Source organism: Typopeltis vanoorti, chromosome 5 (genome assembly GCF_054136105.1).
Source record: "Typopeltis vanoorti isolate ZY-2024b chromosome 5, IOZ_Tvanoo_1.0, whole genome shotgun sequence".
NCBI classification, from domain to species: domain Eukaryota; kingdom Metazoa; phylum Arthropoda; class Arachnida; order Uropygi; family Thelyphonidae; genus Typopeltis; species Typopeltis vanoorti.
Window position 1 is genome coordinate 68,917,945 of NC_143553.1, and position 25,338 is coordinate 68,943,282.

A 25,338-nucleotide genomic window follows, 5' to 3' on the forward strand; every position below is an offset into this window, starting at 1 on the left:
TTAGAAGATGAAATAGAATATAAAAGAATAAGAGCCAGAGCTAAAAGAGAAGTCAGAAAAAGACATAGAGAATCATGGAACATATTTGTTTCTAATTTAGAACATGATTTATATAAAATAAGACCCAATATATATAAAATTTTGAAACACTTAAATGCAGATACCAAAGAAAACATAAAATTAAACACTGAATTGAAATTAGAAGAATTTCTAAATTACTACACAGAATTGTGGACAGACAAATATTTTAAAAAAGACAACTGGCAAACAATTAACAAAAATTAAAAGGAAATAACTAAAGAAGAATTAGAAACCAGCCTGAAAGAAACAAGAAATGGAAAATCACCTGGAGAAGATAAGCTAGGTTCAGAACTGTATAAATACGCAGGAACAAGATTCAAAGAAAGACTCTTATTATTTTTAAACAAAATTTATTCAACTGGTATACCCCCAATAGAATGGAAAAAAGAAATTGTGATTCCTATCTTTAAAAAAGGTAATAGAGATGACCCTAAAAACTATAGAGGTATCAGTATACTAAATACCCATTACAAAATATATAGCAGAATCTTAAATAACAAACTAACGAAATATTCCAAAAACTATTTTAGAAGTACAGAATGGCTTTAAAAAAGGACGATCATGTATAGACCTGGCCTTTTGCCTAAAATTAATAATAGAGAAAAGAAGAGAATACAATTTAGAAACACATATTGCATTTATTGACTTTGAAAAAGCATTTGACAAAGTTAAAAGAAACATATTATTTAACATATTAAAAGAAAGACAAATACCAAATAATATCCTAAAAGCAATCACAAGTATATATGAAAATAATCAAATACAAATAAGATTAAATCACAAACTATCATATACGAGAGAGATAAACCAAGGGGTCTGACAGGGACGTTCCCTCTCAGCAACTCTTTTTAATATCTACTTAAATGAAATAATAATAAAATGGAATAAAAATTTACATCAAGGAATTAAACTTTCTCCTACAGTAAACTTAAATACTCTCCTCTTTGCCGACGACCAAATAATAATTACAAATTCTGAAGATAAACTACAGAAAGCTATTTTAGATCTAAATGAGATAGCCAAAGATTATGGTATGATAATATCAACAGAAAAATCAAAAACAATGGCCTTTAAAGGACAAGATCCAGCAACAACTAAAATAGTACTAGATAACAAGATCTTAGAACAGGTGAATTCATTTAACTACCTAGGATGTATGATCACATATGAAAATGAAAAAGATATAAATGTAAAAATTGCAAAATATTTAAAAATAACAGGTGTAATTAACTCTATATTTAAACCAAACCTAGTTCAAAAACAAACCAGGCTAAAAGTATACAATACATTAGCCCTACCAGTCTTAATGTATGGAAGCAAAATTTGGACAATAAAACGAAAAAGACAAACAAAGATTAACAACAGCAGAAATGAAATTTATGAGAAAAACTACAAAGTATACCCTATTTGATCACAAAAGAAACGAAGATATTATGAAAGAATTAACCAAGAACCAGTAATAGAAAAAATTAATTTGATTGATGATTAATTAATGATGATGATGATGATGAGTAACAGTACCATTTAAATTACACTGGATGATATCAATATTTCTTGTAATGGGTGGAATGATTTGCTCATTTCTCAACTCTGACATCATTTCCAAATCAAGAGTCGCATCGCTGCCCCGTATGCAGTAGCATAGTTATAATCACTGAAATATGTCTCCATGACAGGGAAAAAAAAATGCTGCTGTTGTTAGATTATCCAGAGAGTACCATGAGGAGGTGACAGTCAGACTTTGCCCTCAATTAGTTTATGTTTTTGTACTTAATAAATATTTAACATTATTTGGACTACAGTACTTTTATAAAATCACAATAAAGAAATTAAAAAAAAATAACATTAGTATAGTTATTGTACTATAAATAAATTTAATTAATTAAAAATGAAAATAAGCATACCTTGGCAACATCTTCACGTATTCTTAGATTTCTTACTGTAATACGCTGCTTACTATCAACTTTAGTTCCAGGCATATCAGCATTATCTGCATATTTTTCATCATCATCTTCCAAATCAGCTTCTTTGTTCTAAGAATTTAAAAAAAAAAAAAAAAACAGTTGAAATTTTTACAGTTGAAAAAATATACAAGTACAACCATTCCTTGCTATAATATTCTCAATAAATTCTACATGGTAATTAATACTGTACTCTGCATGATACAGCAGTACAACATTTTTCCATTCCTCAATTGATATCATATAAGAAAAACCATTTTTTATTCCCATTCAATTCTCAGCTGCTGTCATTTACCTAATTTGTGTGTTACTACCTTTTTTTTTAAAGGTAGTAACACACAAATCCTTTGATTGATTACTATTATTATTCAGGAAGTGTCAAATGAAAGTCAAAGAAAGAAAGTCTCTGGAACCTCCAGTAAAATATCATTAGGCAGACCAAAGTACTACTATGAGGATATTAAAATAAGAAATTAAATTCTTCTTTTAATCCTTTACCCAAGTATATGCAAACAAAGTTTGTAAATGGAGTATCTCCACAACTAGTCTACTTGTATAGGTCGAAACCACCCACAATGCATACAATACATGCCTATGTTTTGCATAATGGGATAATAAAGCAAATAACATGAAGTCAATGGTCTTTATATACAAGCAGACTAATCATCTATAAGATACTTCAGGTGCATGCAAAAGAGGTCAGAGTGATTTGCATACTTAGGGAAGCACAGTACAGACAACAGATGAATGATGCAGAATGAGACAAAGAAACCTTAAGGCAGAGAGGGTCAAAACAATGTTTAAGATTTGGTATCATCTGGCCATGAATATCAGACCACACAAAATCACACATTATAGAAGGAAGGATACAGAGTAATTTTAAAAACACGAGAGGAATTTAAATGAACATAGGGAGGGAAAGAAAATTAAGCGCAAAGTAAGAAACAAAAAAGCACAGAAACAGGTAAGTCGGGAAGTAATGGAAATCAGGTAAGTGATATTGTTTGTAAAAAGGATATTATTGGTATGGTGACTCTATAATAAAACATGCTATTGACGAGCGAGTCATAACTTCAAGTTTTCCTGGAGCAAAAATTAAGAATATAAAAGAAGCAATTCAAAAACAGAAAAGAAAAGTAAATGAGATTGTAATTGTAGTAGGTATACTAACGAATTAACTAGCAATAAGTTCAGTATGATAGAAGATATGAAAGGGTTGCTGTAAGAAGCAAGAGTGAAAAGTGAGAAAGTGAAAATCGTCAGTATATTACCTCGATATGATAAAAATGAATAATGAAGAAGAGCTATGATGGCAAATGATTCAATGCCAAGGCTATGTAGAAGGAATGAATGTGAGTTTTTTCATGTTTGGAGTGAGCTTGAGGGAAGACTGGATTTGTATAAGAGGGACGGCCTACACCTGAATGCATTTGGTATCAGGAGTCTTGAAAAACTAATAACTGTATGAAACCTAAGAGTCAGGGAAACTAAATTATAAAGAAAGGAGTGGTGAGAATGTGAGTGTAAGAGAAACAATGTTATATAACTGTATTAATGATGGGAATGGGCTTTATCATGGAAATATTGACAAGGAGAGAACGATTTCGGGTTTGTGTTTGTCTGGTTCAGATCCATCAAATGTGTGCAAAGATGTCTACACGTGTAAAGCAATAGAGAAGAATAAAGATCTGCAAGTTGTCCAATTGTGTCAGGCAGACTGTAAACAAGACAATACAAAAGAACAAACAGGTAGATTATTATGTCAGTACATGAATGCCAGGAGTATCAGAAACAAAGGGGATAGAGTTTGTTGCTTTGGTCAATATGCTGAAACCTCAGATTGTAGCTATTAGTGAGATCTGACTATCAGAATCAGACATACTAACTGGTATTGAGTGTAAAGGATATAGTATTTTTAGGAAGAAAAGAGAGGAGGGGGGAGTGCAGCTAATGATATTGGATAACTTGAATCCAGTTAGAGTTGAGATCTATGAATGTAGTACTACTATTAACAGTATTCATGTGGCAGTGAGTTTGAAGCCATCTAGTGTGAGGTGGAATCTAACAAAATCAATTACATAGTGGGGTGTTGTTACTGACCTGGTGGATCGGTTGCTAGTGATAAAGATATGCATCATCAAATAGAAAAGATGAGTGTGAAAAGAGTAATCATAATGGGAGACTTTAATTATCCAAATATTAATTTGGTAGCAGTAGAATCTCATGAGAACAATGAAAATGCATTTATTGAGCTGTTGCAGAATAACTTCCTCGAGCAGCATGTGGCAGAAGGAACTTGAGGTCAAAGAGTGTTAGATTTGATTATAGTGTCAGAGGGCGTTTCAGTTAAATACATAACTTTTTTAAATAACGAAACCTGTGGTGTGTTCATAATTAGAAAAAACACACGTATAAACCACAGTGAAAATTATTTAATTGTAAATATTTCATCCTAAGTATCTTAGGACATCATCAGTACAGTATTTAAACAAAAATTAGGAATAAGATACAGTTAGGGCGCATGATTACAATAGAATCTCATGAAAACGTGCATAACGTGCTAAAGTAGTACACAAAAAAAAAAAAAAAAAAACGTTAATTATTTAACACAGTTTTGTATGATAATTTCCCATACTTTAGGAATAGTAAGAACGTCAATGCGGTTTAGGTTTGGTCTGTGTAGTAGGGCTTCAGAACTTTCTTTGTATAAACGTTCATGTTTAAATATAGATCTATGTAAAAGTTTAGCCTTTTCCCAATGGATCCTATGGTTTTGATTTTCAATTCCGTGTTGAGAGAGGCCAGATTTCTGTGGTTTAAGAAGACGAATGTGGTCTTGACGTTCCAAGATGCGTTTCTGAACAGACCTACCTGTCTGTCCAAAGTAAGATAATTTGCATGAGCATGTTATCTCATAAACACCAGGTAACATCAAGGGTGAGAATTTGTCCTTAGGAGAAGGTAATAAGTTGTAAATTTGGTTGATAGGTTTGTAAGTAGTGGCAAAATTGTATTTCTTCATAATTTTAGAAAGACGTTCTGAGATGCCTTTAACGTAAAGTATGGAAATCCTATACACTTCTTCCTGTCTGGTTTAATGTATGCAGAAGTGAATGATGATTTTTTGAGTTGTTTTGGGATTATATCCATTTAGGATGGCTATAATTGAAATGAAAATCCAAACCATAGGATCCATTGGGAAAAGGCTAAACTTTTACATAGATCTATATTTAAACATGAACGTTTATACAAAGAAAGTTCTGAAGCCCTACTACACAGACCAAACCTAAACCGCAACGACGTTCTTACTATTCCTAAAGTATGGGAAATTATCATACAAAACTGTGTTAAATAATTAACGTTTTTTTTTTGTACTACTTTAGCACGTTATGCACGTTTTCATGAGATTCTATTGTAATCATGTGCCCTAACTGTATGTTATTCCTAATTTTTGTTTAAATACTGTACTGATGATGTTCTAAGATACTTAGGATGAAATATTTACAATTAAATAATTTTCACTGTGGTTTATACGTGTGTTTCTTCTAATTAAATACATAACTATTCTACCTCCAGTTGGTGACAGTGATCATGTGGTGCTCACTTGGGAAGTGACTAAGTTTGTGAATGTTCCATTCAGAAAAGGTAAATGCTGAACTACAGAGCAAGAAATTATGACCAACTGAGGAGTATACTGAGATAAGTGGAATGGGATCAGTTGCTGGATGGTAAGAATATTGACAGTGCATGGGAAGCATTTAAACAATACTTAAATGATGTGATATCAGAACGTGTCCCAAGAGTTCGAAGAATAAATAGAATAGGAGTCAAATGGATGTGTAATCTTATTAAGCAAGAGATTCGTAAAAAAAGGATCATGTGGAAGGATTACTATGTGCATAAGGATGATGCTGTTATGAAAATTATAATCAGCAGGCTAGAATAGTCAAAAACTATTGTACGGAAAGCAAAGTATGAGTATGAAAAGAAACTGGCTCTGCGTGCTGAAGACAACCCACAAGAATTCTATTGATATGCTGCAAGTAAAAGAAAGAATGAATATGAAAGAAAAACTCTTCTAAATGGCCGATCTGGTTGGCTGAGTGGTTAGCATATCTGCTCTCCAGTCAAAAGGCTGCAGGTTCGAATCTCGCCATGGGCATGGATGTTTGTGATTGTCTGCGAAAATACTAGTGGTGGTGTTAGGCTGTAGATGGCGTTGATGTACTTGCCATTGGTGGAGAGTTGTGGAGTAGGTGCCCTCCCTCGATGAGGCTTTTGACTCCCTGGAGGTGTTATGTAATGATAATAAATGCAGATGACATGAGGGTAAGAGATGCAGAAGAGGTTTTTCAACTAATGAGTCCCCATTTTGTTAAAAGCTATCAACATGGTAAGCAACATTGAATGAGGTATTAGAGCTGTTGCACAAACTGAATAAGAATTCAACAATAGCGACTAATATGATATCAGCACATTTGCTAAACGAGTGTTCAGCTGAACTGGCTATTCTTTTGACCAGGCTGTTTAATATGAGTCTCAAAACAGGAAAGATTCTGCAGGAATGGAAAAATGTATGGTAATTCCACTGCACAAGGGTTGTGCAAAGACCGATGATCCAACTATCACTCCAATCAGTATTTCAGGAGTGGTGGTGGCGAAGATTTTTGAAAAATTGGTTAGGCCTCGCATTCAGAAATGGGTTGACAGTGAATCTCTACTTTGCAAAGAGCAACATTGGTGTACTAAGGAAAGATCATGTTTTAGCAACTTGCTCACATTCTATAACAATGTTACCATTGAACTATGTTGGAAGTACTGTTGGATCCTACTTCTTAATTTATACTTTGGATCCGACATGTTAGTCACTATGATGTTCTTAAACAAAATTATAAGTTGCTAGTTGATTTCTAATTCAATATAGAGAAAATTTATATTTATAGACTGCGCCACTCTATATCTGAATTAGTTCAAGAATTGAAGAAAAACCAACTCACAACTATCCTCTTTTATATGATGTTATTATATGTACTGGCCGAGTATATTTAACTTGCTTAATTTTCCCGCTTTGGTTCGAATATTTTATGAATGGTGCAGTAAAAGAGATTCAGGCAAAATATAACTTTTCATTAACAAAACAAACATTTAATTTTAAAATCATAAATTTTACACTTAACTTCAAATCAGTAATTAAGATATCACAATCACTTCAGCTTCTCTGATAAGTACAATCAAACTCTGACAAGATAAACCTGTTATCTCTATAACACAGTCTTTTCATAGTTCCTTAAGTTCCAAATACAATGAAAATTGCAGTAATACCTCTTCATAAAGAGGTATTACTGAAATTCACACACTTCTCTGAACAGAAATATTAAAGTTGGAATAATCTTACCGTTAATCTTCTTCCTTCATCAACATACTAACAAACACTTTTTGTAACTGTAAACACTTTTAACAATAAACAGCACTCATTAAAATAAATCTTCTAGCATTAACTGAATTAATTTACGGGCACAATACATATAATCAGATGTTCTTGTATGAAGCATTACTGATTACTCTTGAATTAGGGCAATACACAATAATTCTTTAACTTGGGGTTTTATATGTACAGATGTTCATTCCTCCAGCATTCAAATAATTCTTTAGGCACTATAATTCTAAACACCGATATCATTAAACACAACCCTGTTGCCTCTATTTATTCTCTAGTTACTTCTTACTATGCTTCACGTTTCAGTGTGTCCTTGAAAGGTCGGCCCTGAAAATAAATCTCAACTAAAATATCGCTAGTCATTCAGTAGTCACTCAGCTATCTTCCGTTGCTTTATTTGTTATTCAGAAACTTATTAGCTAACTGCTTCTCAACTTGCAGACTTTATTTAGTTGCTTGAGTGACTTGCCGACTCACTATTATCGCACTGTGATTCTCGAATGCCCGATTCCAACCTAATGCCAGTCTCTCTCTAATAAATCTCTAATGCTCTAATCTCCTAATTCTTAATTAATAAATCCCGCGTTCGTCGCTTATATATCCGTTTTTTCCCCCTAAATTGCTTACGTCATTTCTTTCTAAAACTCTTTTCAATAAACCTCACGTGGTGTTCCAAAACGTGCTCGCTCACTTACATATGTTTCCATGACAACCAAACAAAATATAATAAAATTGTGGTATTGCATAACGTTAAACTTTCACAAACAGGAATAAATAAAGAATATTTAGATTTCGATTAATGCGCAGTTAAATTATCAAATACAAGTTCTTATAATATTAACATAGTAATGAATAAAATAGCTTAATAATATTTAATACAGTCTTATCACTATTAATACATATATCTTTGATTAAATAATTAGATATTAGACAAAATTAAAGTAGTTATATGAATATTAAATTGTAAATAAGTTGTTTACATTAAATAATATTTACAAGTCTAGCCTTTGTGATGGAAGATCATGTTGGATTCTGAAGCAAATAATAATTACTCCAATCTCTATATATTCAGAATCCAACAGTACCAAGGCAAGTGAAGCGAAGCTTTGTCCACCTTTACCATGAGTTGTCCCAGTCCTGAAGATACTTCAGGTGCAAACTTTTGTTTGCTTACACTTGGATAAAGGATTAAACTACATATATAATTTATACCATTGAACTAGACAAGGGGAATGGATACACCATGATACTTTTGGATTTTGCTAAGGCTTTTGACAGAATACAGCATGATAGACTGTTGCATAAATTGGAGAATATTGGTTTGAATTATAGAATATTAGCATGAATAAGAGGATGGCTGACTGACAGATATCAAGGGGATATGAGTCTGCAAGATATAATGTAACCAGAGGTGTACCACAAGGATCAGTGCTTGGTCCATTGTTATTCAATCTGTACACTAATGATATTGGGAAGTGATCTGACAAGCAACATATAGCTATTTGCAGATGATGCAAAAATAGGTAGAGAATCAGGAATACTGCTAATATGCAGCACTTGCAGAATGATTTGAATAAGCTGGAATTGTTGGAATGGGAAAATAATGTCAGTAAATGTAAAGTCATTCACTTTGGCATGATTAGATATCCAATGTTGTATTATAAATGGTGGGATTATGCTAGAAGAAAATAATGAGGCTAGGGATCTTGGAGTGTTAGTAGATAGGAAGTTGAAGTTCATGGGCCATGTAGCAAAGATTGCAAATAAAACTCAAAACATAATTGCAATATTGAAATGAACTTTCGCATGTAAAATAAGGACATCATTTGGCCTCTTTATAAGGCCTTGAAAAGACTTCGCTTGGACTGTTGTGTGCAGGTCTGGTCCCCTTGTTTCCAATGTGATTCTAATATAGTGAAGAGAGTGCAAAGGAGTGTGTTAAAATCATATCAGGATTGTGGAATACTGATTATGAAGACAAACTGAGAATTTGTAGACTGCAGACACTAGCAAACAGGAAAAAGAGGGGTGGGGGGAGAGGTGATATGAGTGAGACTTACAAACTTCTGAAAGGGTCATTAGAGGATTTCAGTTGATGGAATTTTGCAATTTATGGAGGATGAGGAAAGGCCGAGAAGGCATCCTTGGAAGATGAGAATGAATGCTGCTAAGAAGTGGGCGAGGGCTAGAATTTTCTCTTATAGGGTTTTGCATAACTGGAATGGATTGCCATTGGATATTGTGAGTGCAAGCAATGTGGAAGAATTTAAGAATAAATATGATAGCTGGTGCGTGTAGTATGTGGCCTCCCTCGATGAGTCCCTGACTCTATGGAGGTCTCTCTTAATAATAATATGTAATTCAGTCAAAAATAGGTCAGGTCTAAAGTCTGTAAGTGGTACAGATCACTTAAGCTGGTATTGTTAGTGAAGTGGATGTGGAAAAAAGATTTTTATAAGGTTATTTTGAGGAGTTTTTTTTTTTTTTAATTTTTGAGGATAATTTTTCTGGGATTTTTTTTTTCTTTTTATTTTAACTGCAATGAAACCACATGTATCTGAGTTTTCTGCCATGGTAGTGTTTCAGATATGGGAAAAAAGAGCAAAGGAACATGCAGTGAGAGAAGACAAGCTCTTAGACATGTCATCCATACAGAGAACATCCAGTCTTTATGCTGTAACGTGATCTTACTAATGCCCCTACATACCAGTACATGACCTTCCTCTGGGCACAATCTGGCATTGCAGATGGCAGCAGAATTATGCATCAGCTGATTAGGAAGCCTTCCAAGCATTGCCATCAAGTTTGGCCCACACATTATCTGATGGCTGGATGTGGAACTGCTTTACTGCTATACCCTAAAAAATGGCAGAAGCTCTGGATCTCTGCAGTATGTTTGGCATGCTCTTGAATGGTAACACTCATACTGAAGAGGTGGGAGGATAAAAGCCGGAATTAATGCTCTAGTTAGGGCTCTATTTTCGAGGAACCAATTAAGAGTGCTAAGTCAGGTAATGTAGACAGTCTGTCCACCTCTCTCTCTTTTTAAATCTAATCTGTCAATTGGTCATTTTGCATTTGATTTCCAATAACTTAATAACTTACCATTTTTTAAATCCATTTTATTAATATGTTCATCTGCTCTGATCTCTTTTGAGTTTTAATCTCTTTATTGATTTTTTTCTTTTTAATTCTATCAAATTTTGTTTTATTAGCTTTTCCTAATTTTTTCATTTCACGTGTATGTTTCTATTCTTGTTTCACATGAACATGTTAATATTTATTGGAATAGTAAATTATAGATTCTTACTTTAGTTTATTAGATCTTTATATTTTCATTTTTACTGTTAACCAAATTAAACCCTAAAAATAAATATTAAATAAGAGTAATATAAAAATGCATGAACATTTTTAATGAATGTATTTAATCCAGAATCTTCTAGAAATAACAAATTCACATAGAAATAAGTTTTTTCAAGATTCCCTGAATAATATGCACCTTTAAAGGAACTGTGAATTTAAAGTACAGCAAATAAAATAAAGTTTACAAAACAGGGATACCACAGGAATACCAATATTTAGGTCAGTAGTTTTCAACCTATGGGTCATGACATAATGATCAAATGCATAACCCTTCTATATCCTTGAATATTAACATAATGCAATATTTTATTAACTAAATACTGTAATTAAGTAAATACTGTTAAGTAAATGAAATGAATAGTATTAAGTAAATACTGTTAAGTAAATGAAATGTAAAAACAAAATAATAAAAAAACCTTCTGTTCATAACTACATAAACTACAATTTATGAATGTAAAGTAAAAACAAAATAATAAAAAACCCTTCTGTTCATAACTACAATTTATGAATGTAGAGTAGCATTTTCAAATTTCATTTAAATTAAACAAACACAGGAACAGATAAATGAGGAAGATGATTACCAATGTGCACTTTCTTCAAGAGTTATCAGGATTAAGTAACTAGCTGTAGAAAAACAAGCTCAGCAATTCTGCTAGGAGCAGCTTTATTTATTTATTTTTAATGTTGAACCCATACATTAGAGGTTGATTAATCAACCTATAGTACATAGGTAGTGGTTTGGGAAAAGAGAAACTTGTTTACATTTGATTTAAAAGACTATATTGTCACGCTGAGGTTTCTGAGAGACTAATTCTGCAGTCAGCAATGAAGCACTTCCTGAACCCCAGCAAGTCTGGCTGCATTAATTTATCCAAAATTTGTAATGCTTTAATTTTAAGATCACTTTTAGCACAGCAGCAGAAAAACTTCATTAAATTAATCTTACATTTTTATCAATGTCCTACATTGATAAAAACGGTTTCAGAAGAAAATTCAAAGAGGCAGCAAATATGATTCTAATGCATATGCAATGCAACAAAAATCAAGGCTTGATTTTAAATTAAGTTCATCAGCGTTTATTAAAAATTTACCCAGTTCAGACCTTGGGCAGAGTGAAAGTGAACCCAGAACGCGACATCAAATAGTATTGTTTCCAGCTAACACGTATTAACGGTTGTATAGATCTGATATTCGGTTTTTTAACGAACTTTTTCGATGTTCATAATACCAATAAATGAACTTGTTTTTTCGTAATTTCTTATAGTTTGTGCTTTAAACTGTTAGTTATCTTTACCCCTGAAGATGTTAGTCTGACAACTAACGAAACTTGTCGGGTTTGTTTTTTAGTACTTGTTTAGTTTAAAAAAACAGTCTTTTTTTAATAAAAATGTGATCACAAAACCGGAATGATTCGATCTGACTGTATATCGTATTCCTTAGAAAACACATAAGGTGGAAGATGTCCCACAATACAGCAGTAGCAGGGATGGAGGAAGAAGAAAAGAAACTTGTTGTGTGGGTTTCAAGGTGTACTGTAAAAGGATGCAGGGCAGCAACCACACGTTCCAACAGACTAAGTACTGAGTGGAGGAATTATTGATGCTATTCATATGAACATTTGCCAAGGTAATGCTTATAGAATACACATATTGCAGAAACCAAATGCCTCTGCAAAAGTGAGAGAAGTGAAATGGTAAGAGATATGTTATTAATCAATCTAACTGCCCTGCTCTGTATTGAGTCAAGCATTTCTAGGGAGCTCTTAGGGCCCCCACTCCAGATGTGAGAGCAACATTCAACAGCTGGGTAGATTTGTGATTTATATAAGGTTAACAGCTGTTCAGAGGTGAAGTAATGTCTTGAACGAAAGAGAAATCGATAGTTTTTTAGAAGCTGAGGATGCAATGGTTGTGATGTGTTTATGCCAGGAGAGGATTGATGTTAGGGTGATTTCAAGAAGAGAAATCTCATCTTATTTGGAAATTTGGGTGTTGCCAAAAGTAATACCAGGAGAAAATGGTTCTTTTTTGTGAGAAATAAGACAAAACTGGGTTTTATTAGCATTGAAATTGATGAGGTTATCTGAACCGCATAGGAAGATAGCTTGGAGATCAGAATTGAGGGCAGTGGTGGTTGATGCACTGTAGGTTGAGGTGAGTTGTGTAGAGTAAGGTTCGTCAAAATGTGCTTTTATCTGCAAAACCATGTATTGGGTTGGGGTTCAACTGAAGTAGGTCACTGAGAGAACAGAACCTTGTGGAACCCCAATATTAGTTGATTGGTGAGAGGATAAGGAACAATCCACCATCACTCATAGTGTGCATCCAGACAGAAAGCTGGCAATTAAACTGCAGAAGTTCTGGGACAGACCAAATGATGGGAGTGTGTTTAGTAAGTTTTCGTAGCAGCTCCAGTCAAAAGCTTTGGAGATATCAAGAATAACCACTTGAGATGCACCAAACTTCTCCTTAGCATTTGCATGGAAATGAGTAATATAAGTGAATAGATCTACTGTTGATTGGCAGCAACAGAATCCATACTGGTGATCATTTATTAGCTGGGTGCCTTCAAGGTAGTGTAGTGGTCAGGAACTGATAGTTCTCTCCATTATTTTAGACAGGACTGAGGTGAGTGAGATAGGGGGGTAGTTTGATGGCAGCGATTTGCCACCCTTCTTGGGAATGGGTTGAACACAAGCCAATTTCCATGCTGAGGAGAGTATATACAGGTGACATAGGATATGAGTCAGTTCTAGTGCACAAACCTTCAGAAAAATTTGAGGAATGCCATCAGGGCCAGGAGACTTTTTTGTGTATAATTTGGACAATATTTTATTGGTCTCTTTCTAGCAAAAGGATATAGTAGCATTGTGTATTGGGCATCTGAAATGGTTGGAGGAGCATTTAACATGGTCAGTTATGTGTCCATTGGAAGCAAAGTGTGAAGCCAGGAGATTAGCTTTCTTTGTGGGTGATGACACAATACAGTCATCTGGGTATGATAGGGGTGGGAATAGTGTTGGACAAAAGTTATGATGAATTGCTCTGGTTATAAGTTAAATATGTCAAGAAATTATATTCTTAGTTTCATCCTTTATCCAAGTGTAAACAAAGTTTACAAGTGAAGTAACTTCACGATTGGACTACTTGTATATAGAGGCTAATGACTTCATATCAATTGCATTTTTGGAAATTATGGAGACAACTACCGTGTTTGAATAAAAACTTTAGTTTAATATAACTAAAATTTTACAATTCGACGTTTCGACTTTTATGTCAAGGTCATCTTCTGGAGCGTACAAATATACACAAGAAACAAGCTATACTACAATCATACTGGTTCGTTAAAGACACTGACTAACCGCTACCACAATTGTTGGCCTGACCTCTGGTGAAAAAAAAAAAAAAAAAAAAAACATTATACATCAACGCTAGAGTCCTATTATTTGTGTTGTCTACTATATACATATATTAACATCATTCCAGCCAGTTGGAGTGGAATGGTTTCTAATAATAGCAGATTGGCTAGAGTCCTGACTTATGTTGAATCTTTCAAATTAGGTTGGCTGAATGTGTGCCATCCAGATCCTTGGAATTTTCATACCATCTTTATTGTTGATATTTGGGTGGTTTATCAGGATTTCGCAGGATTCTTTAAATTTTCTTTCGTACCATGTTTTTGTGCGGTGTAAGGAGCAGGTGCTTTTCTAGTTGATTTGGTGTAAGGTGTTGAGTGCATGGTCTGAGAGGCCTGCTTCACCATAATGGTTATATTTAATGTGTCTAATGTGTTCTTTCTTGCGTATAGGGATTGTCCGTCCTGTTTCACCAATGTACGGTAAGTTACAGGTGCAGCAGATGCAACAGACTCCAGGATGTGCTAATGGGAGGAGAGGATCCTTAGAGGAGCTGAATATGGTTTTAAGTTTAGCGGTTGGTGGTTTAAAGGTGGCATTGAGGTTATAATGTTGTAGGATTCTGTTGATTTTTTCTGATAACTCTGTAATGTATGCGATGGCTATGGTTTTACTGTAATCTAGATTCGTTTTTGTTGTGGTTTTATAGAGTATTTTATTGACAGTATTTTTGTTATAGCCACTGTTTATGAATGTGTCACTAATGATTTTTAGTTCTTGTTTCAGGGCTTGCTGGTTAGAGCAAATAGTTGTGGCTCTGTTTTTAAGGGTGTTTATGACTCCATATTTTTGTGCTGGGTGGTGATATGAATTCGCATGTATGTATTGGCCCGTGTGTGTCGGTTTTCGGTAGACCGTGAAGGATAGATTGCCTGAAGGAAGACGTGTAACTAGTGTGTCTAGGAACGGGAGCGAATTTTGGTTTTTGATTTCGATGGTAAATTGTATGCGTTCGTGTTGTTTGTTTAGGTGGCTGAGGAATGTGTTTAGCGTTTGTCGACCGTGCGACCAGATCGCGAACACGTCGTCAACGTATCTGAGCCAGATTGTCGGTCGAAGCATGGCGGAATCAAGAGCCCTTTGCTCAAAGGTTTCCATGTAGAAGTTCGCGATTGGGGGGGGATAATGGTGAGCCCATGGCTGTACCTTCCTTTTGTAGGTAGAATTTGTTTTGCCACACGAAGTAACCAGACTTTAGTACGTGGGCAAAGAGGGCCGTAATGTCGGGCAGAAATTTGTTCTGTAGTAGGAGAATTGTGTCATCGATGGGGACATTAGTGAAAAGGGCAGAAACATCAAAACTGACTAATAAGTCGTCTTTGTCGAGTGTTATGTTTTTGATTATGTTTATAAAGTGTTGTGTGTTTTTTACGTAGGAGGGGGAATGACCTACCAACTCCTTGAGTGTTGCCGCTAATTTCTTGGCTAGGTGGTAATTGGGACTGTCTATTCCTTCCATTATTGGTCAAAGGGGCACATTTTGTTTGTGTATTTTCGGAACCCCATATATTCTGGGGGGGCGGGCGTAGTGGGGTTTGAGTTTTTTAACTGTGTCTGGTGGTCAAGAAGTGACGGACTTTAGTAGTTTTTCTGTTTTGTCCTTTATCCTCTTTGTTGGGTAATAATTTAATATTTTATATGTGTTGTTATCGGCTACTAGTTGGTTCATTTGTTGTATGTATGTTGACCTGTCAAGGACAACAGTGGCACTGCCTTTATCAGCTTTCGTTATTATTATGTTTTGTTTGGCTTTTAACGATTTAATTGCTGCTAATTCTGTTTTAGTCAGGTTGTTCTGTATGGTTTTCTTGGTGTTTAGGAGATTACTGGTTTCTAGTCGTATTTTGTCTGCTATGTTGTTAGGTAGGGATCTGATGCCTCTTTCAATGTGGTAGATAAAATCTAATTTCTTTACCTTTTTAGGCGCTATTGCGTAGTTCAGTCCTTTATTCAGCAGCGTGAGTTCGCCGTTGTTCAGGGTGTGGCTTGATAAGTTAATCACAAGCTAAAAAAGAAATTTACGTCTGCTAAGGCACTCCGTATCTATGACCGCACAGAAAACGCAATGCTTAGAAAACAGATCCAAACAGCCCGCCGAAACCTAGCTACAACACAAAATCTAGTTTCTGAATTACAATCAGAACTATCGAACTATGTTAACCCAGACATTCTACAAACACTTGAAAGAATTACTGACAATTTGGCCAAGCATACCTTGGAAAAGAACAAAGAAAAACTCAAGAAAAAATTCCACAGGTTGAAACAACGGCAAAATATGGCGGCCAATCAGAGGACTTCCTCCCCGAGAAACAACAATGAACAACAAACAAGGGAGACAAGAAGCGACCAACCACCGACAAGCAAGAACCATGTGATTAACTTATCAAGCCACACCCTGAACAATGGCGAACTCACGCTGCTGAATAAAGGACTGAACTACGCAATAGCACCTAAAAATGTAAACAAATTAGATTTTATCTACCACATTGAAAGAGGCATCAGATCCCTACCTAACAACATAGCAGACAAAATACGACTAGAAACCAGTAATGTCCTAAACACCAAGAAAACCATACAGAACAACCTGACTAAAACAGAATTAGCAGCAATTAAATCGTTAAAAGCCAAACAAAACTTAATAATAACGAAAGCTGATAAAGGCAGTGCCACTGTTGTCCTTGACAGGTCAACATACATATTGCAAATGAACCAACTAGTAGCTGATAACAACACATATAAAATGGTAAATTATAACCCAACAAAGAGGATAAAGGACAAAACAGAAAAACTACTAAAGTCCGTCACTTCTTGACCACCAGACACAGTTAAAAAACTCAAACCCCACTACGCCACCCCCCCCCCAGAATATATGGGGTTCCGAAAATACACAAACAAAATGTGCCCCTTCGACCAATAGTGGAAGGAATAGACAGTCCCAATTACCACCTAGCCAAGAAATTAGCGGCAACACTCAAGGAGTTGGTAGGTCATTTCCCCCTCCTACGTAAAAAACACACAACACTTCAAAAACATAACACTCGACAAAGACGACTTATTAGTCAGTTTTGACGTTTCTGCCCTTTTCACTAATGTCTCCATCAATGACACAATTCTCCTACTACAGAACAAATTTCCGCCCGACATTACGGCCCTCTTTGCCCACGTACTAAAGTCCGGTTACTTCGTGTGGCAAAACAAATTCTACCTACAAAAGGAAGGTACGGCCATCGGCTCACCATTATCCCCACCAATCGCGAACTTCTACATGGAAACCTTTGAGCAAAGGGCTCTTGATTCCGCCATGCTTCGACCGACAATCTGGCTCAGATACGTTGACGATGTGTTCGCGATCTGGCCGCACGGTCGACAAACGCTAAACACATTCCTCAGCCACCTAAACAAACAACACGAACGCATACAATTTACCATCGAAATCGAAAACCAAAATTCGCTCCCGTTCCTAGACACACTAGTTACACGTCTTCCTTCAGGCAATCTACCGAAAACCGACACACACGGGCCAATACATACATGCGAATTCATATCACCACCCAGCACAAAAATATGGAGTCATAAACACCCTTAAAAACAGAGCAACAACTATTTGCTCTAACCAGCAAGCCCTGAAACAAGAACTAAAAATCATTAGTGACACATTCATAAACAATGGCTATAACAAAAATACTGTCAATAAAATACTCTATAAAACCACAACAAAAACGAATCTAGATTACAGTAAAACCATAGCCATCCCATACATTAAAGAGTTATCAGAAAAAATCAACAGAATCCTACAACATTATAACCTCAATGCCACCTTTAAACCACCAACCACTAAACTTAAAACCATATTCAGCTCCTCTAAGGATCCTCTCATCCCATTAGCACATCCTGGAGTCTATTGCATCCGCTGCACCTGTAACTTACCGTACATTGGTGAAACAGGACAGACAATCCCTATACGCAAGAAAGAACACATTAGACACATTAAATATAACCATTATGGTGAAGCAGGCCTCTCAGACCATGCACTCAACACCTTACACCAAATCAACTAGAAAAGCACCTGCTCCTTACACCGCACAAAAACATGGTACGAAAGAAAATTTAAAGAATCCTGCGAAATCCTGATAAACCACCCAAATATCAACAATAAAGATGGTATGAAAATTCCAAGGATCTGGATGGCACACATTCAGCCAACCTAATTTGAAAGATTCAACATAAGTCAGGACTCTAGCCAATCTGCTATTATTAGAAACCATTCCACTCCAACTGGCTGGAATGATGTTAATATATGTATATAGTAGACAACACAAATAATAGGACTCTAGCGTTGATGTATAATTTTTTTTTTTTTTTTTTTTTTTCACCAGAGGTCAGGCCAACAATTGTGGTAGCAGTTAGTCAGTGTCTTTAACGAACCAGAATGATTGTAGTATAGCTTGTTTCTTGTGTATATTTGTACACTCCAGAAGATGACCTTGACATAAAGGTCGAAACGTAAAATTTTAGTAACAGTAAACTAAAGTTTTTATTCAAACACGGTAGTTGTCTCCATAATTTCCAAAAAGGCATTCGGATCACCGTGCAAGCCTAAAAGAAAGGATTCATATCAATTGCCTTAGTATCCCTTAAAGACATGTACAATGCTATGCAAAATGTGAAGGGCCACTACCCAGACCAATTTTGACCTTTACTGAGGTATGTTTAAGAGTTTATTTTTCACTTGGTTAGACTTTAATAAGTTTAGTTTAATCCTTTATCCAAGTGTGAGCAAACAAAGTTTGTGCCTGAAAGTATCTTCAGGACTGGGGTAAGGTAGTGCAACACCAGGCAGAGAAAGCTCTCATCACTCCTATCTCAGTATTTCCCATAATGCAAAGCACATCTCCTTGCGGACATGTGTAATGCTAAGCATTAAGGCAAGGCCCACTACCCATACCAGTTTTGACCTTTATTGAGGTCTCATCAGTGGGAGCCAGGCCCAGTAGTGGAGATACAAAGGCAGAAGCAATGAGAGGTCATCCTAACCTATAGGAGTTGCCAAAGGGTGTGCAACCTTATTATTAAATTACTCTGGATTCAGAGAAAGATGTTGAGAGTTTATTTTTCACTTGGTTAGACTATAATAAGTTTAGTTTAATCCTTTATCCAAGTGTGAGCAATGGTGTTGCACTACCTTACCCCAGTCCTGAAGATACTTTCAGGCGCAAACTTTGTTTGCTCACACTAGGATAAAGAATTAAACTAAACTTATTATAGTCTAACCAAGTGAAAAATAAACTCTCAACATCTTTCTCTGAATCCAGAGTAATTTAATAATAAGGTTGCACACCCTTTGGCAACTCCTATAGGTTAGGATGACCTCTCATTGCTTCTGCCTTTGTATCTCCACTAGAGGGCCTGGCTACCACTGACGAGCCTCAATAAAGGTCGAAACTGGTATGGGTAGTGGCCCTTGCCTTAATGCTTAGCATTACACATGTCCGTAAGGAGATGTGCTTTACATTATGGGAAATACTGAGATAGGAGTGATGAGAGTTTTCTCTGCCTGGTGTTGCACTACCTTACCCCAGTCCTGAAGATACTTTCAGGTGCAAACTTTGTTTGCTCACACTTGGATAAAGGATTAAACTAAACTTATTGTTGAGGTATGTTTAAGTGTGGGGATACCTCTCCAAAAACTCTGAGTGATCTACAAGATCGCTCTAAATCTTACTGAGTGACACTAAAGAAAGATCAACTACTAAACTCATTACTCTTAACCTGAATCACTCTAGGGCAGGGAACTGAGCAGTGGTTCCACCAAGTGACAGGCAAAAACCCACACTGAGTAAAACTTTTCTACTTCCCAGGAAGTAAGCAAACTTAATGATGAGCATTAATAAATGTCATCAGTGGGAGCCAGACCTAGAAGAGATTCCAAGGTTGAAGCAATGCAGAAGCCATATATTTCCAAAACATATGCAGTCAAAAGCAGTGGCGCATGCAGGATTTAATTCGAGGGGGGGGGGAGAAGCACTCGTGATTTAATCTTGGGTGGGGGAAGAGTTGAGTATACAATTTGAGAATACACACTACGCATTGCATACAACCTATGACTGAGCATCTGCAGGTGATCACCAATACATGATACTTGTGATCTCCTCTGGCCCTGCTCAGGCAAACAAAGTAGCGCTTGGTCTGCCCAAGCACTATTTATTTTGCCTTGTGTTCACAACAGCCGTAATTCCCGAGAGCTATAGGGTATTCCCACCTTATGTGACTGCTAACTGATAAGTAGTATAGAGACGAAGACACGATACAACATAAATAAAAATAATTAATTTTAACTAGGAAAAGATTTTTGGAAAATTTTCTAGTGTGTTTTCCTTTTTTCTTTTGGTGGGGGACCCCCTGGGGTGCGGCACTAGTCAAAAGGTGTCACACCTTATTATTAAAATACTCTGGATTAGAGATACATGTTGAAAGCTTTTTCCTTGGTTACAATATAAGTTAAAGATGCCAAGAAATTATATTCTTGGTTTCATCCTTTATCCAAGTGTAAGCAAACAAATTTGCATGTGAAGTAGCTTCAGGACAGGTCTACTTGTATATAGAGGCTAATGACTTCACATCAATAACCTTAGTATCCATAATGCAAGGCATATATTCTTACAGATATGTATGCTGTGCATTATGGCAAGGGTCAATACCCAGACCGGTTTGGATCTTTATTGAAGTCTCATCAGTGGGAGCCACACCCAGAAGAGATAAGATACCAAGGTTGAAGTAATGCAGAAGTCACGTTTCCCATATATAAGTAGTCAGAAGGTGTCACACCTTATTACTAAAATACTATAGATTAGATCTAGCTGAATAGGTTGCAGAGTTCATTAGTGTTGTCGGGCAAGGATGCACTGGTGTTGAGGCACTGATCATTGAGTAGTTCAAGCTTAGCTTCCAGTGTTCAGATTTTGGAGAAAGTTTCATTCATAGCGTTAAGGTGCTGTTCAAGGTTTTTGACTTGTTTACCTAAGTTCAGAAGCTGCTTTACAGAAGACAGGCACAGTAAGCAGAAGGAGGGCTGATTGAGGTAGATAAGTTTGTGCACTGATTCCTCTATTCTATCACAGGAAGCATGTAGCCAGTGGCAACAGAAATTGCACAATATATCCTTTTTCTTATCGGTAATATCAATTTTATAGCTGCGGCACTATGCAATAATATTAGTTTGCAACAATATTAGTATGTAATAATATCATTTTATGTGAAAATGGAAATCCAAGTTCACTGTGGATTCTCAAAAAAAATTTTGCCTTCCCAGTAATTCCCAATTTCAAGAGCTATTAGTAGAAGTGGACTAAATTTGAATTTGGAAGATGATTAAAAACTTTTGTTTTTATTATCCAACAAATTATTTAAATTTTTCACTTAGCAATTATTACATAAAATTTTTATACAATCATTCTGTGTAAGTTTAAGTTAAATTAAACTATCAGTGCATAACTTATGATGGGGTTCCATTCCAATGATTTTGTTGCAAGTCAAAAAAAGGTTGGAAATCAGAAATTACTATATGTTGAAGCCTGAACGCTAAAATATGTAAGTCTGCCTTTCTTATATTTTTAACTACTTTTATTCTTTATTTATAGTGAAAAAATACAATTTATAAATTATAATATAAAATCACTGTATACAGTACTGTACAATAACAATGAAACATGAGTATACAGTGCTTCCCTGTACTTATCAGTAAAATAATCAGATGGAACACATGGAGAAGAATAATTCCTCAAAACTGCTGCTTTATTAACTGGATGATTCATCAGAGGAGACAGGAGAGGTTAGATAATTAACAACAATTTCTTCAAATTCAGGCGATGCAAAGAAACATTCTGAGGATGGTTCACCAGATGCATCACTTGTGGAAGGATGTGACAGCGAGAGTAGGTTTCTTTAAAAATTTGTATGTTACGTAAAACTCAGTCGGCACAGGTTTCCTTTCTTTTCTGCATAAATTTCTAATTGGAGATCTCATTATTCTGACTACTTTGCTAAATCTCTCCATGTTGGGGTCTATTTCCTCAAGCAACAAAACTGCCTTATTAATAGAAATAAATGCCTCTGCCAATTTTTTCACTATAAAATTTGGGAGGGAGGAGACTTAGCTTCTTCTTCCTATTCTTCTGCTTTCTTTTATTCCTCCTTCTTCTTCTTTTTTTGCAACTTTCTGTACTTTTAGCACTATAAGGTCTTCCATGTGAGAGAGAGCTTTTCTTCCACAGCTTCAACTAAATACTCAACTTTTTCATTAACATCCAATTCCAAGTCTTTAGCAAGTAGCACTATCTTGTCACAATTTCTTGTAAGGTTTTATCAAATCCTGTGAATGTATGAATATATATTTTCAGCAGCCTCTTCCAAGCACCATTCATACACTCTGTTGTCATCTCATTCCATAATACACCTACATTCTTTGTATGATGCAAGATATATTCCTTCTAGAAGTCTCTGAAGATTTTCTCACCTTCAGTAGCAGCAATAGCATGAGCAAAAATATTTCTTAAATAAATTACTTGAAGACAACAATAATACTCTGGTCCATAGGTTGCAGGAGTAAAGTGGTATTTGGTAAACATGTTAATGAGATAGCCATCACAGGTATAACTAGTCATAAGGTCACATACAAGATAAGTCAAGAACTGCTGTACTCATATATATACATTTTCTAGATGATAGATGATCTTCAATGCCTAGTAAAATACCACCACCTTGTTTACTGAAAGCCTGAAGTAGCTGATGCCATGTTTGATCTCCAAAATAGGTTGAAGTGTGAGTGATACACCTCAAGCCCATGCAAAACATATTGTGGAGATTCCAAACCTCCTCCATACAAGAGTACAGCTACTGGAAAAAGCACTTCTTCAGGCTGGCCAGAGGAATCAACCTGATGATATTGTGTCAAGAGGCTTTCTGATGCATAACTAGATAACTTTTCATTTGCCAGCTGGTTTACAATCCTGCTGCTACATACTCTGTCAAATCATGCTTGGAGGGGAGTCTAAGTAGTCCATGCATTGCACCAGCATACTACAGATTCTACAACCGTGCATGTGTGGGACTGATATGAAAGACACTGCTCAACAAAATTAACAAAACACTTAAAAAATCTAGTGTAACTCGTGCAGTTTTTGGTGAAGTGGGACAAAATGTGGTATAGTGGTGTACGATAGAATAACAATGAAATGAGGCGACAGCAAGAAATATTAGACAGTTATAAGGAACATACAGGTGTATAAGAATTACCAAACAAGACACATCACAGAAATCCACACAATATGCTCAAAAATATGGTAACATAACATTAGCTTACTAAGCGACAGATGAGATCATGGCTGGCTGCATGCAATGCGACATTAAAGGGCGTCCCACACATCTGATTGAATATAAGTATGGTGATTGTACTAGCCACAGGGTATCTTCAGTTTCTAGAAAATATCTAGAAGATAGTCAGAGTGTGGTTGGCTAGATATCCAGAAGATATCTAGGCCAACCTCACCTCTACAAAGTTGCACACAGGGTTCAAGGATATGTTCTCAGTACTTCTGAGCAGTTATAGTATCCTTATCAAAAATATTAAGAAGAGTGCAGCCACTAATTAATATTCTGTTTCTACATGAGAGCACTGCTTCCCCTGTAAGCATCCCTTTCTCTGATGTTGAAAGAATGGTACTGCATTCCTCATTCTCTACGATTAAACACTATTTAGAATCTATTTGTAGACTAAAAAGGGACTCACCAGAGAACAGAACTGTACCCCATTTGTCTCGGTTTCAAGTCATATGTTCGTACTACCAGTTTTGATGAGCTCTGTAGTAGTTTCTGGTTAATGAAATACAAACCACTGGCTTTCTTATGTAGAGTCCACTTGAACTGAACCTTCCTAATGCAGTTTAGATGGAAATTTACTTATGACTGCAGCAACCTCAAGAGAGTTGATGATAGGATGTAGAGTTCCATCTTGCCGTTAGAACCAGATATTGTCTGTTCTGGTTCAGGTAGCCCTCAGGTGACTTTTGCCAACTAATGGTTCCATCTCCTAAAACTGATGATGATGCTTTCTGACACATTATGCCAGTGTGCCACCTTTACCTTCAACTGCCTGGCTTCAAGTCACCAATGGCCTACCATCCCAAAGGATCATTTAAATGATGATGACATCATCCTGAAAGGTACTGGAGATGTGGCCAATCCACTGAGCAAGCCAAAAAACAGGGATGAAGTGATGTAGTTATGAGGAATGAGTAATATGCACTGTGAGCAGACTAACTAAGTGGTAGATCAATTTCTACTGGCTACTCAAAATTTGCCAAATTTTACCTTCAGCAACACTGCTAAAAATAAAATATTTATGAAAAACATTTTGTTCTGTTAAGTTTGATGAACAGAGTGAATGTGTGTGGGAGAGGCATGTGTGTGTGTGCTTACATATATATTAGTTATTTAACCCAAATATACAGATACCTGTTCCCCCCCCCATAGGATATGCAAATACAGTTTAGCAGATGATTCAAAACTAGACACAAAGATCTCTTTACTGGAGATATTCTTTACATACCTAATTCTGAAATGCACTACTAAAACTTTTTTCAGTAATGTTAATGAAAAAGTTAAGCAATGCAAGAGTATAAAGAAGAATGAACCACATTTACTTGTGCACAAAATGTCAAGAAGAGCTGAATGCTAAAATCAAATTATTGCAAATTTATACCTGTTCTTTAGTGTTTGCTTCTCCATTTAGGAGATCTTCTTTAAGTTTTTCTTCCTTTATTTGTCGTTTAGCCTAGATAAAAACATAAAACAGATTTAGAAATGACTAGTAAATAGTAAATAATTATAATAAATAATGATAAATTAGATTAATAACCATTATTTAATGATTAACATAATTACTACAAAATCCATATAATTACAATAGATCAATGTAATTCCTATTGACAGGCACAGGAAACTAGGTTTAAGCACATATTCTTAAGAGAATATGTGCCAGGATGACAAATTACATCTTAGATTTATAAAAAATCCAAGATGTAATT

General features: G+C 35.5%; 1 protein-coding gene across 6 annotated transcripts in view; it reads right to left on the bottom strand.

Annotated features, from left to right (window-relative positions):
• Positions 1-25,338, bottom strand: part of Slu7 (Pre-mRNA-splicing factor Slu7) — a 221,456-nt gene that overhangs the window by 113,126 nt on the left and 82,992 nt on the right. For all 6 annotated transcript variants that reach the window (XM_090392500.1, XM_090392499.1, XM_090392498.1 and 3 more), the window contains exons 6-7: positions 25,014-25,085; positions 1,986-2,114 (exon numbers count right to left, since the gene is read on the bottom strand). In XM_090392500.1, the coding sequence (XP_090248626.1) occupies positions 1,986-2,114; positions 25,014-25,085 (201 nt within the window). The remainder of the gene's footprint in view (positions 1-1,985; positions 2,115-25,013; positions 25,086-25,338) is intronic.